The sequence below is a fragment of the Oculina patagonica genome, chromosome 1 (assembly GCF_052425735.1).
Source record: "Oculina patagonica isolate OP01 chromosome 1, crgOcupat, whole genome shotgun sequence".
NCBI lineage: Eukaryota > Metazoa > Cnidaria > Anthozoa > Scleractinia > Oculinidae > Oculina > Oculina patagonica.
The window spans coordinates 43,965,963-43,983,797 of record NC_135758.1 but is presented as its reverse complement, the minus strand read 5'-3'; the positions used below and the strand labels follow the sequence as shown (position 1 = coordinate 43,983,797).

The 17,835-nt window shown below is 37.9% G+C and overlaps 2 protein-coding genes across 3 annotated transcripts; one reads left to right on the top strand and one right to left on the bottom strand.

Moving 5' to 3' along the window:
- The first annotated feature begins 34 nt into the window (after nt 1-34).
- LOC144632958 (uncharacterized) lies at nt 35-9,320 on the top strand. Of its 2 annotated transcripts, XM_078491717.1 has the most exons (10): nt 37-487; nt 1,432-1,552; nt 2,585-2,701; nt 3,202-3,299; nt 3,717-3,797; nt 4,492-4,617; nt 4,940-5,032; nt 5,215-5,271; nt 7,514-7,561; nt 8,152-9,320. In XM_078491717.1, the coding sequence occupies exons 1-10, from the start codon at nt 311-313 to the stop codon at nt 8,248-8,250; spliced, it is 1,017 nt and encodes a 338-aa protein (XP_078347843.1). In that variant the 5' UTR covers nt 37-310; the 3' UTR covers nt 8,251-9,320. The 2 variants fall into 2 exon arrangements, with proteins under 2 accessions (XP_078347850.1, XP_078347843.1); XM_078491724.1 differs by lacking the exon at nt 5,215-5,271 and having other exon boundaries at nt 35-487.
- Nucleotides 9,321-9,795: 475 nt separating this feature from the next.
- On the bottom strand, nt 9,796-16,748 carry LOC144632878 (LIM/homeobox protein Lhx3-like). Its single transcript, XM_078491635.1, has 4 exons — nt 16,248-16,748; nt 14,218-14,420; nt 12,487-12,870; nt 9,796-10,906 (listed from the first exon to the last, which is right to left on the bottom strand). The coding sequence occupies exons 1-4, from the start codon at nt 16,466-16,468 to the stop codon at nt 10,449-10,451; spliced, it is 1,266 nt and encodes a 421-aa protein (XP_078347761.1). The 5' UTR covers nt 16,469-16,748; the 3' UTR covers nt 9,796-10,448.
- Between the last annotated feature and the right edge of the window lie 1,087 nt (nt 16,749-17,835).

Below are 17,835 nucleotides of genomic sequence, written 5' to 3'. Positions count from 1 at the left end.
TCAGGCGCATTTTCGACGCCTGGTAGATTCTGCATGACAACCTTGAAATACCATTGTCACAAACTGTTTTTGGTTCCAAATGGCTCTGGGAAAAACTCAAATATTTGCCTTTGCAACCTGCAAACGTTACTTGGGAAGATAACATTTCTGTAGCTTGCCTGTAATTTATTTCCTTGGCTGGAATCCAAGAATTTCGCCTCAGTTTCGACATAGCACCGACATGTACTGAGGGGTTTACGAGTTCAATAATTTGCGAGGACGGAAACAAATGTTTTAATGCTACAATGTAGGTCTGATAACTGCAAGTAAAATGACTGCACATTTTCGAGGACCAGTTGAGACAGAGCAAGGAAATGGGAATGACTCAATGACGCTTGTTGATTTGGAGAATATAGAAGATGAAGGGGAAAAAAGTGAAAGTGGTTTTGTATCACCAACGGAGCTCACAAAGATCAATTTCCGATCATTAATTGGTCATACGGACGAGGTAAGGAATTTTTAATTTAAATTCCCCGTTAACTTTTAAAATCTCTGGCATCAAAATTTTGCTTTAATTTAGAAAATTCATATGCGCCTGAAAGTAAATGATAGTATATTATTTGAGAGAAGGAAATATTTTTTTAAAAATAATAATAGTTAATGACAATAAAACAATGTAGTTGTTACGAGGTAAGGTAATGGTATTAATAGAGGGGGTGTAATTGATATATATAAGGTGATGAGGAGAGGTGGGATACTCTGTATTTAACATTAAGGGCTGGGAACTTGAAGTAAGAGGTTAAAGTGGGAAGTTCAGACCCCCTTGTTTCCATTCCCCCTCCCCTCAATGAAAACTGGAGGGTCCCAGAAATACTATTGCCATCAAAAGTTCACAAGTTGGGTCCTAGTTTACTACAAATATAGAAGAACATGTATACAACTCAAATTTGCTTGACACCCCGAGGATAAAGCTAAGAGCACTTATTACCCGGGGGGGAACTCCCATATTAAAGGGACGGGGATACTCGTCGGAAATTTTAAAAAGAACCCCTAAAAGAGACCAATCTGGGCGTGGTTCAAGCTAGTTTAGACCCCTAAAAGATACCAAAATTCTAAAAAGAGGATTTATATTTGTATATTTCTTCGTGTGCAACCCTAAACAAGACCCTGATGGCTAAAAATATTGCCATTTTCTTGCATTTTCCCCAAAACACCCTAAGCGAGACCCAAAATCCAAAATTTATACCCCTAAGCGAGACGACGAGCATCCCCGTCACTCTCATATGGGAGTCCCCCCCCCGGGACTTATCACTGGCTGAAATTTCACTAGAAAACAATTTTAAAGGTGCACAAGCCAGAAAAGCCAGCTGGGATTGCTAATGAGCCTACTCAGTTTTTTCTTATGTCCAGCAGGGACACATAACTCTTTGATCATGTTATTATTGTTAACAGGTCAATACGTGTGCATTTTCTTCTGACTGGTCAAAAATTGTCACAGGAGGAGATGATATGCTGGTCAAGTTATGGGATACAAAGACTGGCAAAGTGCTGTTTACTCTAGACAATCACGAGGGTAAGGAAGTGGCATTATTTTATGATATTTGTCAATTATGCTTTACATGCGTAATCTGGCAAACATATGAATGGATTAAAGACAGATGTCTTGTCCAGTTTTCATTATTCCGAACTAAAACAATTAAAATTTTACAAATAAATTGGTGGGGACTGGAAATGAGTGAGTTGCCATGGTAACATAATTTTATTACAACTGTAGGTGTATCACCTATAGGACTATAAGTCTGCCAAGTTTTTTGGTCTCTGTAAAAAAAATAAACGAGATAACTCGAGTTTTGTACTTGAAATAAAATTGTGTTGAGTAGATGCATATGTCATCCTTCCCCTAATTTGCATATTTTACAAGTTGTTTATAGCTTTAATATCTTCGGAACTAAAATAGATATTTGAAAATGGAAAATGCCATTTTGAGTCTTTTGTTGAAATGCTAAAAAAGCAAGGGGTGAAAATTTGAACATGTACATTGTAGTAGCACTTTAAATTTAAAAAGCTTTGTCAAATTCTGTTCTTCTCGACAAGCTTTGCTATTGGGGTAAGTCTTTTTTTTCTCTAAGAAACTTGTTACTGACTTATTGACATCCTTTTTTAAATGTCTACCATTTAGTAACTTTATTACAAGTGTGGTTCCAGAAAATATCCATACCCTCCCCATGGAGGGTCATTGGAAATTTTGAGGGGGTGGTGGGTGGGGGGAGGAGCTCAAAAGCCAAAATTTCAATAGGAAGGTATGAAGGCTTAACTGGAATGTCCATTGGAGTGAAGGGACTCAAAACAAAATGCCTTCCATGGGAGGCATGTGGATATTTTATGGAAGTTTGCACTAATAGGATGATCTAATAATCAAATTAACAGACCAATAATTTCCAATAAGTAAGTCATTTTATGTAGGAAAATGTATCTTATGGGGGTCAATAAACTAAAGTAAGCTAATTGAATCAACATGAGGATTATAACCATGTAATTGAAATTAATTTGTCCCTTAAAAGAGATTGACTAGTGTCTTTTCACTGAAACTAGTTGTTTTTACTAGGTGCAATAAAATGTGTATGTTTTTCATCTGATGGGAAGCTGTTTGCTTCTGCTTCTTATGATCACACTGTTAGAGTTGTAAACACCAGCACTGGGAAAGAAATCTTCAATCTTGAAGGTACAGTTGTATGGCAGACAGAGATCATAGATACATGTATCATAGCCATGTCCCTCAACTGGAAACAATAGCCATGTCCTAAATATAAGTGGAATGAACCAAGTCATGCATGGTGGACTTTGGCCAAAATGTATCCTAAACTTTTTATCTTAATGTTTGTACATGTAATCTGTGTCAAATTCCCCAGTGACTACACAGATGATACACTCTGAACAAACTTGCATTTTAATAAGGCAAGCATGTTTCATTTCACTGAGCCAGTCATGACTCTCCTTGTTCAGGGAAAGGGGAAACTGTACTTGGTGCCCTACCCTCTGATGTTACATGTACAGTGTACTTATCAAAATATACATGTAAATGTGAAGATGTTTCCATTCTAAGCCACGCAGTGGACTAAGTCCTAGCTACAGTGTACATGTATGTATTAGATTGACTATAACTTTACTACCAAGTTCACATAACTATATATCAATACTTATATCCAGAATATTACATTTCAGGACACACTCACAGTGTTGAAACATGTTGCTTCTCACCTGACTCTAAATACTTGTGTTCTGGATCTTGGGACACTTCTGCAGTGGTTTGGAACTTAAAGGTTTAAATATTATATGAATTGTGCATTGTACATGTAGATGTATTTAAATTATAACATAATATATTTTTTTATATGTTGTAATTACTTGTTGTTTTCAGTTAATTGTGCTGTTCCAGAGAATATCCAAACCTACCCTATGGAAGATGTTTTGGTTTGAACCCTTCTCCCCCACCCCAACCCCACCTCTCCAGAAATCCAGTTTAGCTTCATACTTTCATTTAAAAAATTTTGAGACCCCACCCCTTGGAAGTTTTTGTTTGAAAGAAGATTATTCTGTCATGGCTTGGCTAATTAATTCTGTATAAATTAATGAGTGGATATTGAAAGCTGTAGCATTTTACTGATCATGCATTAGTAACTGTTGGAGTGCCTTGCTATGATAATCCTTTACAAAACCTTTGTTTCGCGTGTGTCCAGACAGGCACTGCTGCATTTGTATTGGATGGTCATCGAAATGTCGTGCAGGCTTGTGCATTCTCTGTTGATAGCTCAACTGTGGTGAGTATCCCCAGGGGGGTACTCCGGGATCCAAGTGACGGGGATGTGCGAAGGATTTTTTTGGGGTCGAAATTTTCGATTCCGGGATTTTTTTGGGTAGGAGAATTTGGCAGGTATTTTTTTGAGTGACTTGATTTAAATAGGGGATTTTTTTGGGTATTAAAATCAAACTAAAGTGCCTTGGCGCGGCCTTGGCAATTAAGGGGTAATTTGACAAGGGATTTTTTTGGGCGTTTTTTTTGGTCCAGGGATTTTTTTGGGTAATGTCGGGAGACTTAGGGATTTTTTGGGTCCTGAGTTTTGCCTCCATTCGATCATCCCCGTCACTTTGATCCCAGAGTACCCCCCTGGGTGAGTATCTGAAATGTATTCCAACTGCATTCCTGTTTATATGTAGTAAATTGGGAGTTAAAAAAAATGCCTTTACACTAGTTGATTCAATCTTGCGATTTTTCAGGGGCGTACAATGTAAGCAGTCATGCAGAAATCCATCTTTGTTTGCAGGCTACAAGTAAAGCATGCAATACAATTAGGTAGTATAATTTGAACTCCTTGAAAAAGCAGTTACCAAAACCTGATAAAACTGTTCAGCCTCACGCAATTATCTGTAAGTAATTTTTCTACCATTCTAAGGATGTTGAACTTCATGTATTTTTAAAAGTCAGGATTTTTTTGTGTTAATTTTGATAACCAGGCAACAGGTTCTTGGGATTGTACAGTTCGTTTGTGGCCTCTGACCGACGGGAAAATGGATGTAACATGTTTAAAAGGACACAAAAGTAACATTCATGCTGTGGCATTTTCCTCTAATGCATTACTGGTTAGTGAAAAACGTTTTGTTAAGTTAAGTAAGTTCAGCATTATCCTGTTAGGCCATAATAAAAACATAAATAGATGAATTAAAATTGGTCTAGGGATAAAAACAATAAATATTCTTCTCAAAATTTCCTCATACTTTTGGATGCACATTCTAGTCATAGTATACGTAACATATGTCAAGTTTCTGGCAGAACGTTTACCTTTCTATTTACATTTTTGAAATATTCAATTTTAAAAAGAAGTTTTGTAGCAAATAAGTTTAAATCGCATTTAAATTTCTCGGTTCATTTTTTCTACTTATTTACACTTGCGTGTTTTTTCAGGCCTCTGCATCCTGGGACAGTACCCTTCGACTTTGGGACACCCAGTCGGGGGAGTTATTACATGTACTAGAGGGCCACACCGGCTGGGTTCAGGTAAACACAGTGTTATTAAATAGAAAACACGTACATGAACAGGCAAGGCGAGTAAAAATTGAGTTTCATCGTGCTTCTGTGGATTAAAATCTCAGCATGTTTGCTCTGATTTCTACGAAGACCTCGACCACAGTAAAATCGAATGAGCGTTCTGAATAAAGATTGAATCTTTCTGGTTTCAGGCGTGTTCATTTTCAGCTGATGGAAAACTACTTGCTTCCGCTTCTGATGATCAAACGGTATGAATTCTGATACAAGCCATTTGCTTTTTCTTGTTGTTGTTTCTTTCTTTCCTCACTGAACTGTTTTTTGTGTTTTTTTTCGTTACGTGTCAAGAACCCTGTTTGATTCTTTTTTAATCGACTCTCCTTCTCGAGGTATAACCGAACTGTTTTTAACAACGGTTTACATGATTTTTTGCTGACTTTCAAACGAAAACCGTCCGGAACTATTCGATAATAAACGTTATTATACATTGTAGTTACTAGCTGTCTTCTCATTGGCTATGCCTAAGAGCCTACAGCTAATTCTGTCCATCTGTAGGTTGCGCGCGCAATGCATGATTTCTAAGAGCAATGTGTCAGGCATCTGGCGGCGAAGGAAATTCATAGTTCTTCAACCGAGAAATAATTTGACCAAAGTTCAAAAAATTGCTGGACAATAAAGTCTCGGAAAACACAAAATAACTAACAAAAATTGGGAAGGAACTATTCCACGATTTAGTAGGACGACCAGCCGGAATTAGCACAAGTTTTGAAACAGGTTGAAATCGTTTGTCATTACTTCCTTTTCCAGAAAAAAAAAACAATGTATAATAAAACAATTATTAGATTCGGTTTATGTGATATTCGGAATTACCGTACCTAAATTCGCAAGTAGCCAATCAGAAGCGCGATCTACTGTCCTGATATCCTACGATATCAAGTCACTGACCTGATATGCCACCATATCACGGTCATTTTGATGTAAAGTAGTTTTTCTGAACGATGAATTGAAAAGACGTTTTGCCAATAATACAGAACTTCGTAATTTAAATTTAGCGGTGTTTAGCGGTCGTAAGAAGAGAAAAACTTTCCCGCCAAAACTAAAATTGAGCGCGCTCGCCAATTTCGCGATGTTTGCCGACAAGTACTGAGACATTCAGACTGAAAAAATGGAGTCGGAATTTCCAAATATTTCGCTTAAGTTGAATTTTGAAAATTTAGAGAATGAAACTCTAAACAAACGAGCAGAAGAAAAGGCAGAAGATGAACTTAGCAAAAGTGTTGAAGATCAATTCAACACAATTTGTGGTGCGTACCTTGCAAGCATGGCTTCAACAGAGCGATAAATATAACCGGAGTTTAGGCTGAATTTGGGTACGGTAAATACCTAATCGTACCTTTTTGGTACCGTTCGGCTGCATATCAGGCTCGTTTGGTCTCGCCATGGGTATTTTGGCTCGACTGCGTCTCGCCAAAATACGAACCATGGCTCGACCAAACTCTCCTGATATGCCGCCGAAGCGTACCAAAAAGGTACGATTAGGTATAATTACCGTACCCAAATTCGCAAGTAGCCAATCAGAAGCGCGATCTACTGTCCTGATATCCTACGATATCAAGTCACTGACCTGATATGCCACCATATCACGGTCACTTTGAAGTAAAGTAGTGTTACCGAGCGATGAATTGAAAAGAGGTTTAACCAATAAAACAGAACCTCGTAATTTAAATTTAGCTGGTGTTAAGCGATAGTAAAAGTAGAAAAACTTTCCCGCCAAAACTAAACTTGAGCGCGCTCGCCAATTGCGTGATGTTTGCCGACGAGTACTGAAACATTCAGACTGAAACAATGGAGTTGGAATTTCCACATTTTTCTCTAAATTTTGATTTTGAAAATTTAGAGAATGAAACTCCAAACAAACGAGTGGAACAAAAGGCAGAAGAGGAACTAGATAAAAGTGTTGAAGAACAAAAAGGTATCAACACAAGCAGGTCAACACAACTTGCACTACGTACCTGGCAAGCATGGCTTCAACAGAGCGTTAAATATAACCGAATTTTTGGCTGAATTTGTGTACGGTAAATACCTAATCGTACCCTTTTTGGTACGCTTCGGCTGCATATCAGGCTCGTTTGGTCTCGCCATGGGTATTTTGGCTCGACTGCGTCTCGCCAAAATACGAACCATGGCTCGACCAAACTCGCCTGGTATGCCACCGAAGCGTACCAAAAAGGTACGATTAGGTATAATAATCAAGGTCTTTGTAAGTGTTATCAGCCTCAGCCTCCGGCTTCGGCTGATAACACTTACCGTGACCTTGATTATTCCGGATATCACAAAAACCTCATCCAATAATTGTTAATTATTTGGCAATATTAATATTCTGGGTAATCTGGTATTACTTGTAAGTTGTGTCATGGGCTCCTGGTTGTGGTCAGTTTTTTTTTTGTTTTAGTTTTTCTTTTTTTTTACGATTTTTTTCATTTTCTTTCTCAGGTCCGTGTGTGGGACACAGAAACTGCCGAGTGTATAAAGGAACTCGAGGTAAGTCAAATTGATATTCTGCCAGCGACCTGCGTAACATTATACGAAACGAAAGTGGTAGACAGCAGCGCTGAATTTTTAAAAACTACTTGACCTAGCGCGTATCAGAGCTATCCGTCTTTTGCTTTGAAAGGTTTTTTCTTTCTTTCTTTTTTTGCATTCTTCCATTGAAAAAATAGGTATTAAAGTAAGCCTAAACAAGACGAAGCTGCGTACTGTCAGTACGCGCACCACACCACTACCCCAGTCCCTACCTTTGAGCCGTGAGCCAACAACGCGACCACCCAAAAAGTTTATAGGTGTTAAAGCGTGCGAGTGGGATTGGGTTAGAATCGGGGAGGGGGGACCATTAAACAAACATTATTCGCTCTCTTCGTGCGCCTGTCCATGTCACATTTCAAACGAGCACGGAACATTGATAAAAATAAAAATAACTAAATAAAAAATAAAACGCACGAATGCTTTACTTCCGTCATAGTAAAGGTAAATTTATTTCTATCACAGTAAATTTCTATCGTTAGCCAAGGAGCGCGCGGATAAGTTTGAGCCGGGTATTGTTAAATAAAGACGGGTTTTGTTTTTATTTTTAGTGCGATACAGACGAAATTCACACATGCTGTTTCACTCCCAATGGCTCGGTATTCGCGTCGGGACCAGCAGAAGCCGAGACAACTATCTGTATTTATTAAATGTAATGATGACAATTTAAACCAAACGTGTCACTGAAAAAAGACTGCCTGTTTGGGCGAACATGAGAAGCTATCTTCAATTACTTTGGGTCCACTACTACCTACTCGCCGGTTTAGTAGCACTGAATCCATAGTTGTTTACGATTGATTTCCAATAAATTTGTTTCTTAAAAACAGTATCATTACAAATGATACCACTTCATATCTTTTACCACACATCGTTTGCACATGTAAGTTCTTAATTGTTAAACTGTAACGCTCTCGCTTTGTAAGATTTACGTGTAAAACAAAGAACATACGCAGAAATAACGTCAATATGTTGTGCAGAATACATGAAAAACGTTTATTTAAAATCGTGCACGAATACAGTCGGTGCTGAATAATTTATGTACAATACCATTGGTCAATAATATAGTGAGCACTTTTACAATGTAGCGCCGTAGATAGACAAAAATTCTTAAATAGAATAATAAAAATATCAATAAATCAATCACTTTATTTAAGTGTCAATGTATTTAGCACTGCTGTGCTACTTGAGAACACTGCAATTATAAAGGCAATACCAGGAGAAAAACTTCTTTCGTATAGCATGAAAACTGAAAAAATAAATAAATTCAAAATTTTACCAAGGCAAGTGCCTCTTTTCGCCTGTTACTAGCTGGAAAACAAAAGAATGTAATAAATTGTGAATAGGCTTTTATGTCTTTCCTCCAACCAGGCCGCTGCGTGTGGGAGACTGAGTATTGGGTGGAAGGTACATGCCCACTTCGTCTCTTTTGTCATTTCATGGTCACGTGATAAAGCGAGTCACACGGATGTTGTCCCCGCTCCTCCCCATATCCTCTACCCACGCAGCCTTCGTTTAATCCTTTTTGAGTTCAATTTGTCAATTTGATTGCATGTTCTTTTTTGTTTTGTTTTGTTTGTCTTTACTGTCTATACCTCAACTGAAAATATCAATTTGTCTCCGGTTAATAAAAGTAGCTATGGGCCTTTGGTCATAATCGTAGCTATACTACTATAAGCTTTAATTTTTTTACCACGAGAAAATCAAAGATACTGTTGTTGTTGTTTTTGTGTTTTTTCTCGAACGCATCATTTTTATCTTCTGCGAATATTAAAGTCCAGGAAATTAAAACCCTAGATCCCAGGGGGGTACTCCGGCTTGTAAATGACGGGGATGATCGAATAGAGGCAAAACTCAGGACCCCAAAAAATACCTGGACCAAAAATAACCCCCCAAAAAATCCCTTGTCAAATTACCCCTAAATTGCCAGGAGGGGTAATAACATAACACAAAGAACACTCGTTTTGTTTATTCATGATACCATTAATACGCCAAGGCCGTGCCAAGGCCCTTTAGTTCGTTTTTAATACCCCAAAAAATCCTCTATCTAAATCAAGTCACCCAAAAAAATACTTGCCAAATTTTCCAACCCAAAAAAATCCCAGAATCGAAAATTTCAAACCCAAAAAAATCCTTCGATCATGCCCGTCATTAACTAGCCGGAGTACCCCCTCCCCCCCCCCCCCCCTGGGCCCTAGATAGTATAGTCGACAGAAGCTATAAGGGGTTGTTTAACCCAGCTCCAGCACCTAACATATTTTTCTCTTATTTGTGTTTTTTTTTTTTTGTAGAATATAGCGGTCATGGACGCTTAACTACTTGACAAACTGCAACACCCTAACCCCTTTAAAATTATACTTGAAAATCTGCGTAACTGGTAGATATATTTATATTTACAACTGTTTCACTGACAAACACTAAAACAGACAAGTTAAAAGGCTCTCCATACCCGTGGTTAAACTGTGCTTAAATTCAATTTGCAGCATTAATATGCGATTCTTCCTTTAACTTGAAGCAATACCTAATCGATCTCTGAGCACACGTAGATAACAATTGAATACATTAACTATAAATACATGTCAAAGCTAGTACTACGGAAATGGTCCTGAACATAACAATTATCATTTATAACTACCTTTGACTGTTACTTGAAAACCATCAGCATTCATGCCCAAGTTAGCTTAATGCTAAATACCGTAAAATTCTGGTTATAAGCCCTGGACTCATTCAACTTCGTAAGGGGTTTTGGGTGGGCTTATAACCGGCTGTATTTTTTTGTTTCCAGGTAGATGGGCCATAACCAGGGAGGGCATATAAGCAGGGGGCTTATAACTGGAATTCTACGGTATCCTTAAAAGAAACTATTTCCTTGAGTATTGGTAGTAAAGGTTTTAATCACCGCGGGATCAAAAGAGAAAGCCACAGAGGTAGCCGGGTAGGAGCGGTTGCTAGGAGTGCCTGGGGTATCCGGAAAGACGAAATGCCGGTCATCAACGGGAGTATTGATGTTGGAGAGACCGCTCTCTGAGTCGGCATAATAACTGTGTGTGGGGCTCAGCTGCGTGCAGACTGGAGGCTTGTGCATCAAGACGCGCAGCTCCTCCTCACACAGCTCCAGAAGCTCATGTACTGGAGGAAAGCTGGTTGGCTTGAAAGCAAAAGAGAACTGGGAGCCAGCAGTCAGATCATGCACAGAAGGCGACACTGGTGCACTGGCCACTTTTCGTGGTCCGAGAGAAGATCTTGGACCGAGCAACGCTGACTGATCGTAGACATCCATTTGCTGGGCAGTACTAAAACTGGGAAGTGCTGTAACAAAATAAAAATGCTACCTTTAGTCAAATGACCGGAATTGCTACTGCAAGACGAACATACTAAATCAGTGTCGCTACTTGACTGCTAGAGGTTTCAAAAGTGTAAATTTTACCTATTTCAAATGAACACTTCGGAGTTTAGCTTTTAGATTAAAGGGCATGTTGTTTGTTTTGCATGAAGGGCTAAAACTGACCGAAGAGCCGTCACCCACTAAACGCTTTATTTCACTTCTAAGAAGCTGAATCCATCTTCACTCAAACGAACGTGACCTTATAAATTGTCGGAGGGTATTTCGGTTTCCGTAGCATGATTTACGACTACTGTACAGTAGAATCTTTGTGTGGACCACCTCCAGTTTGCTTGTCAAATCACTATAGTTGGAACCTCTCCAAGGCGACCGCGACCTCTTTTAGAGCTGATGGTTTGAAATTAGCTATTGCTTCTACCCTACGGTAGGCGACCACTGGACTTGATTCGACAACATCAGCTAACATTACGGGCATCATTTGGGTAACGAGACATTTCTCATCCGTTGCTTGCGAGTGATTATTGGTTTACCGTAACCCTGTCAGACGCACTGAGATCTCTTTGAATTACTAGATGTGTTTTTAAATAAAGCGTTTTAGAGTTTACGGATACATTTTTGCATAAATCAAGCTTCTGAAACAACTACTTGCTATAGCTCTAGTAAACGACCACTTTTGGGAGGTACGACTGTAGTAGTCACCCGGGGGGCCCCCGGGAGTAGTCAGGAACACCCAAGAAGGAATTTGGTCGAAAGTCTTGGATTGTCGTTGTTCTGTTTTCCCGTATCGTGTAGAGCCTTTTAAAAAAATATTTGTGTAAATTAACACAGTTAAATCTTTTCGGATATTCTAGTTAAATATTGAAGTGACAGAATCATTTACGGAACAAAATCTCATTACCCGAATTTGCGAACTGTTACCTTTCCGAAAATCGCGATCGTAGCTGGCGTTTTCCCGCCCACAAAGCAACATTTCTCCGAAAACAACAGGTGTTATGTTCCCGGCCCATATTACGAAGGGTTCGATGTGATATTTCATTAAATAAAATCTGAGGGAATAACAGGCCTTCCGAACAGATATTCACTGAAATGATCCATGGGTGCCCCTGAATAGGTATTATAGGTAATTCTATTTATTAACGTTAATTAAAAGCTCTAAACTCTAAATTGGCAGAGCGAAAATCTCAGTTTATTGGCGAAATCACGGCCACATATTAACAGACGAGGATGATTTTCCAGCGTTGTAAATGACACGGCACTTTCATACTAATTGTGATAAACTTGAAAAACGTCGGTCCGAAGTTTTTTTCTCTGTTTCTTTTGAGTTCGTTTTTTCTCTGTTTCTTTTGAGTTCTTCTATATACGCAGTTTTAAGCTGTAATTGTGATATTTCAGTTAACAGTTGGTCAGTGCCAAAATTGCCTAAAATTGCGTGACATTGCCCCTTTAATCAGGTAGCTTCGGTACATCGCAAACAGTTGAACTGGAATCATGGGCAAAACAATACTAGAAATGAGTACGTTTATAGGTATATAACAACGCTCTTTACCTGAGTAGCTTAACGCATCATCTTCAGGGTAGATCTTATCAGCAACTGGGCCAGTTACAGGAGGAGATGTAGCAGCAACCGTGGACGACAAATCCAGGGAGCGAGAGCGCCTCTTGGCGAGTTTATTCAAGTGGTTTATCCAAGGGTTTTTACCCCTGTCTGCCAATCGTCTTTCCTTTGCGCGACGATTTTGAAACCAAACTTGCACCACTCGCATGTCGAGCCCAGTCATGTTGGAGATTCTGTGACGCTCGGCCAAGTCAGGACGAGGGGTGATGAGGTAGACTGATTTCAGTATTTTTAGCTGTTGAGCTGTGATGAAAGTGCGGACTCGCTTGCCTTTGATGCTCGGTGATTCGCTGGGCGATGAGTGGTTAGAGTCACCTGAAATTGTATTGATCAAGATTATTAATTGAGTGTCTGACATCGTAACGAAAACTGAAATACCTTATAAAATTGTTGTTTTAGTCGACAGTGATTACAAATGGTTTCAGTTTTCAAAATTGCCTGACCTTTCTCTGACTTTTCCATGATAAAAATTAAATTCCCTAACCAAATAAATACAAAATTCCAAATAAATATAGCGTCCCCCAGCCTCCGCTTTCAAAAGAAAAAACAAATTTGAGATCACATTGACCTCAAAGGTTTCTTCCAACCATCAATGACATTAAATCAAAAGCATTATAACAACAACAACAACAACTTTATTACCAGAAAGTACCTAGATACATTGCTTTGAAGAAGAATTATAATCTCAATTTTCCCTTAAAATAAAATTCCATGCCCTTCAAGATTTTTATTTTTACCTGACCATTTCCTGACCTCTGGTAACCATTTTGCAGGGGAATTATAAGACATGTTTGTTGAAAATTAATCCAAGGTAATAAAGATTACATACACACAAAAAAAAATACTCGGCAAGCGTTAATGCGTATTGAATTTCATTAAGTGAATACTTGGATAACGCACAAACTAGCCGCGGATTTTTTTTCTAGAATTAAGATTAGAAATTAAGAAAATACGGAACGTGACCTCCGATTAACAGATTTCAGGTAAGCAACACATAATAGTTTTTCAGGTGTCCCTTAATTGCTATCTTCTCACCTACATTTTTTACCTTCATTTTGTAAGCATTTCTAAAAACTAATGAGATCTTTTGTTTTTCAACAGTATTTGGCCTCGTGCCGTACAGATTTTATAGACCTTTCTTTTGATCGCCTTTTATTTTATTATTGTCGGTAATTTCCGCAAGCTCAGAAGAAAACAACGAAAACGTTATATATTCCGTTTTGATTTTGAGGAACACTAAAGATTGAAATAATTTCCTGGACGTATATTTTACCGGGTAATTGCTGGACACAAAACTGTAAATGCGCAAAGAAATTTTCAACAAAGAATCGGATGATCTTTAGAACTAATTTCCGTAAAAGTGCTAGTATTTTGTTCTCTTTTTTCACTCTATCGATTTTGGATTAAGAATAAAAAAGAGGACGGTGAAATTCTAACCATACTTTGGAAAAAATTACATACTGTATAATATTTTAACGACTGTATCTATCGAAAAAAAATATATAAAAGTGGTCATCAAATGACTCGCTGCAATAATCGTTCTTGATTAAACCTTTTACAGGACCATCTAGTAGCCACTTAGGGCGATCGTATTTCAGAAGGAGTGAAATACGGACGCCTCTAAAAACAACTGCGTGGGAGGCTAACCATCTAGCCCCCTACCTGAATATTTGCTTTCGTCCAGGTCCTGTTTGCAGATAACCCTGTCATCTTCCAACAGATAAAACAGATCGCCAGTGGAAAGCTGCCTTTTGCACATCACACAAGAGAAGCAGGTGATATGGTACACTTTTTCCTTAATTTTTCGCACACTTTGCTGAGGAGAGACAACTTCTTGGCAAATTGAACAGGTCTTACCATACCGCCTGAAAGAACACAACAGAAAAAAGTTGTAAAAACGTAATTTAGTTACCAAGTAGTGTATATAAAATATTCGGCATTGGCGAAAACTTTATTTATGGCGAAATTTATATTACTGCTATAAAATTCAAAAAGACAACTGTGCATGTTGTATGGGCATTTTTAACCTATATTTTAGGTGGTTGTGAATGCCCAAGTCGGGTACAGCCAATTATTGCACGAAAAAATCGTACATCCTTTTTGTCTAGCTTGGTCAATTGCTTTGACCTAGGTAGGGTTATTTAGTTGCTATATAGTCTAAATTATATTTGATAATGCAAGAAATTGGCTGAAATAAATGTAAACGAAGACGTTTTTAAACTCCTAAGGGGGCCTTTTGTTAAACCTTTGTTATTCAATTGTTTTTTGTTTTTTTTAAAAAGAGATAAAAAAGTACACCGTGAATTATAACTCAATCCTCTCTTTTTTTAAAAGAAAAAAAGAAAAATGGAACATAGAATCTTGGAATATGGGACTGAAAAAGCCCTTCAGCCAATTCCTAAAAAACGGAACAGCAACATAAATATTTATTTCTCGTGAAATAAAAGATCGAGACTAAGATCAAACAATCTCTGAAAAAGAGCGGGCAAAATAAAAAGAAAAAAAAACAAAAAGAGCAAAAGAAAACAAAAGAGAAAACATGAAACATCTGCCTGTGGCAGGTGATAGCGTCATAGTAACTCATTTTTCGCTCACGAAACTTTTTTTAAAACTTTCAGATTTATACTTTTAGCAATTTCTGATTTTTGTGCCAAAGGTGCAGCGAAAATGCTTAATCCATTCTGAATAAACGGGTTCATGACAACTCTAATAAACGTTTTTCTTTTTCGAGAAAAGGTTATCTAAAAAATTGCCGAGCATTGACTAAAATACTTAACCCGGAAACAAAAATTAATATAATTTATACGGTAAGTACATTACCCATTAGTTTAATTACATTACATTTTAGTTCATTACAATCCTCAATTTGTTGACCTTGTACCCTGTTTTTTTGTACTTACTGTTTGTGCATTTTATGTTTGTATAAAAATCTCTACTCATTTCCAAACCTTAAGAACGACATCTTTTTAAAAATATTGTACTTGTGCAAAAAGGGCGCATACAAACGTTGAAACGAGGAAAAAGAAAGAAAGCTTTGGTTACTCAGCTTTGGCCTTGCTACCTCGTTTAAAGGGAACGGTTTTGTTAACGTTTATTTACAGTACTTAAAAACAGGTTTAAAAACCAAACCGTTTTCAGTAACTGCTTGATCCAAACGATTTCACAAATAAGATGAGTGGTACTCAGAGGGATGTCCTACCATCAATTTCAGGGATGCGCAACCTCCCCATAAAACGCCTACGAGCAGCTAGCGATAAGCTTCCGTCAATTATACCTTATGTGGGAGGAATTTGCTTTTACTGCGAGATCACATTCAATCTCGAGCTCAATCGACACAAGAAAGGCGGAAAACTATCTTGTAACTATCCTGCACTGTCGAGTCATAAATTAAGACGGAAGCCTATCACCAACGGCTTGGAGGAGTTTTGATTCAAAGGTCGCATATCACTGAAATTGGTGGTAGGGGTTTTCATTTTACGTTAATTAGGTATTTGCCCGATGGAGTAGTTAATAGGCCAAGTTTATGAGTGCACCATAACCTCATTTCAAGTAATAACACTAAATGACATCAAAAAATTATTAACTTCAGTTATAGAGAGTTTCACCAAAGTTGTATAGTTTTGCCAAAAGAAAAAGGGTCGTTCCGTAATGTAACCATTGATTACTGATAATTCAAAGTAATTATTGCTTACCGGAAGAAATCTATCTTGCACAGAATGTTACCATCGCGAAAGAAACACTTTCCTTCGTCCAGGGTCTCTCTGCAGTCGGAGCAACGCAAACAGTACACATGCCACAGTTTGTCCAGTGCTTGAAGGAGGTATTTGTCCCTGATGTCTTCATTACAACCACCACACTTTGAATATAAACAATCATCTGCACCTGTGGGTGAGACAGTAAAAAAAGGTAGCATTCTGATTTTGCTGTACACAGAGAAATATGGAACATTTTAGTCCTTGAAACTCTGGTTTAAATTTTTTTGGTTTAAATTTAATGTTGCTGTTGTTTTCAACAGAAGTAAGAACTGTTTGCATATAGGGTCTTTGGATCGAATTAGAAGTGAACGCCCTTTTTTCGATCAGGGACATTCAACATCGAAAATTAAAAACAAACTTTTGCACTCGATGCTCGTTTTGCCTCCATTATCGTATTTTGAATTAGGTAGCTAAGCTGAAAGGGAATGGTAAATTTCCAGAAAAAAAGATGCGAGCCTTACGCTTCCCGAAACGTTTAGCTAATGTTTTAATTTCTAACTAATGAAAAAAAGATATAGTTGGACTTTTACGCCCGTCCGAACGCTTGATAACAGACTTTTGTTGTTTGCGGCGAATGTTGTGAAAATCAGTAAGATTGTTTTCGTATGTAGTGCGAGCTTCGAAAATTGTAGAATCTTTTTCACCGAAAAAAAAATATTTAGAACTTTTTCGCTGGGTACCATAAAGTGAAGCGGTTAACTTCAAGCTACTCGCGCCTTCAAAGAGTCAAAAACGTATCAGGACGCGACATGCTGTTCAAAAAGAAAATCAAATTACAGTTGACAGCAAACCGGTGTTTTGCTCAGTGGATGTTGCCACTCTTCGAACGGTCATGGAATGGTAAATGTTAAAGCAAAACGCATCATTATTTTTCAGTTTTGTTTTTCACAAAACTTGCCGGCGCTATTCCAGGAAATTGTTTTCACTTAAAAGGATGGTAAATTACCTAGTTGTTGTAAATACTGTGCAAATCTCAAATAATTTCATGTCAGTATAGGCTTGCCCTGCATTGGAGACAGTATGGTTTCAAAATCAAAGTATAGAAAGGTCGGCAGTCAAAAAAACAAACATAAATTGCATTGCATGCAGAAGATGGAGAGAACTACATTACAAAATATAAACATTGTCAAAACGTCAAACTACATACCTCTTTTGCTCTCAGCCATCGTCCAGATAAATTTGTCGTTCTTTCCACAAGCGCTCGAACTTTGTTTTGGATCCAACTCGCAAACAAGGGATGATATTTATTCGAAACAATGAATAACGGTACTCGAGAGCAATTAGTGTTAATGAGATCGAGAAGTGTGTCGTCATACAAAACATTTGCACGGCTATTGATCCTCACTCATTAAAAATTCAGGCTCCTGTAGGTCACGTGACTCTACCAAAACGCGAAGCTCAGACGTTGTAAAGTTTGTACACATGCGAAAAAAAGCCACAAAATTTAAAAACAAGCGAAGAAGAAATGTCCACTGAGTCTTACTAGAAAATTATAAATGAATTTTCTAGTTTTGTTGTTGATGTA

Coding starts and splice junctions, on each gene's coding strand:
- LOC144632958 (XM_078491717.1), top strand. CDS start 311: ATGACTGCACATTTTCGAGGACCAGTTGAGACAGAGCAAGGAAATGGG. Junction 3,300..3,716: donor CAGTGGTTTGGAACTTAAAG/GTTTAAATATTA, acceptor GCGTGTGTCCAG/ACAGGCACTGCTGCATTTGT. Junction 7,562..8,151: donor AGTGTATAAAGGAACTCGAG/GTAAGTCAAATT, acceptor TTTTATTTTTAG/TGCGATACAGACGAAATTCA.
- LOC144632878 (XM_078491635.1), bottom strand. CDS start 16,468: ATGCTACCTTTTTTTACTGTCTCACCCACAGGTGCAGATGATTGTTTA. Junction 14,421..16,247: donor TGCAAGATAGATTTCTTCCG/GTAAGCAATAAT, acceptor GTGTTCTTTCAG/GCGGTATGGTAAGACCTGTT. Junction 12,871..14,217: donor GGACGAAAGCAAATATTCAG/GTAGGGGGCTAG, acceptor ATACAATTTCAG/GTGACTCTAACCACTCATCG.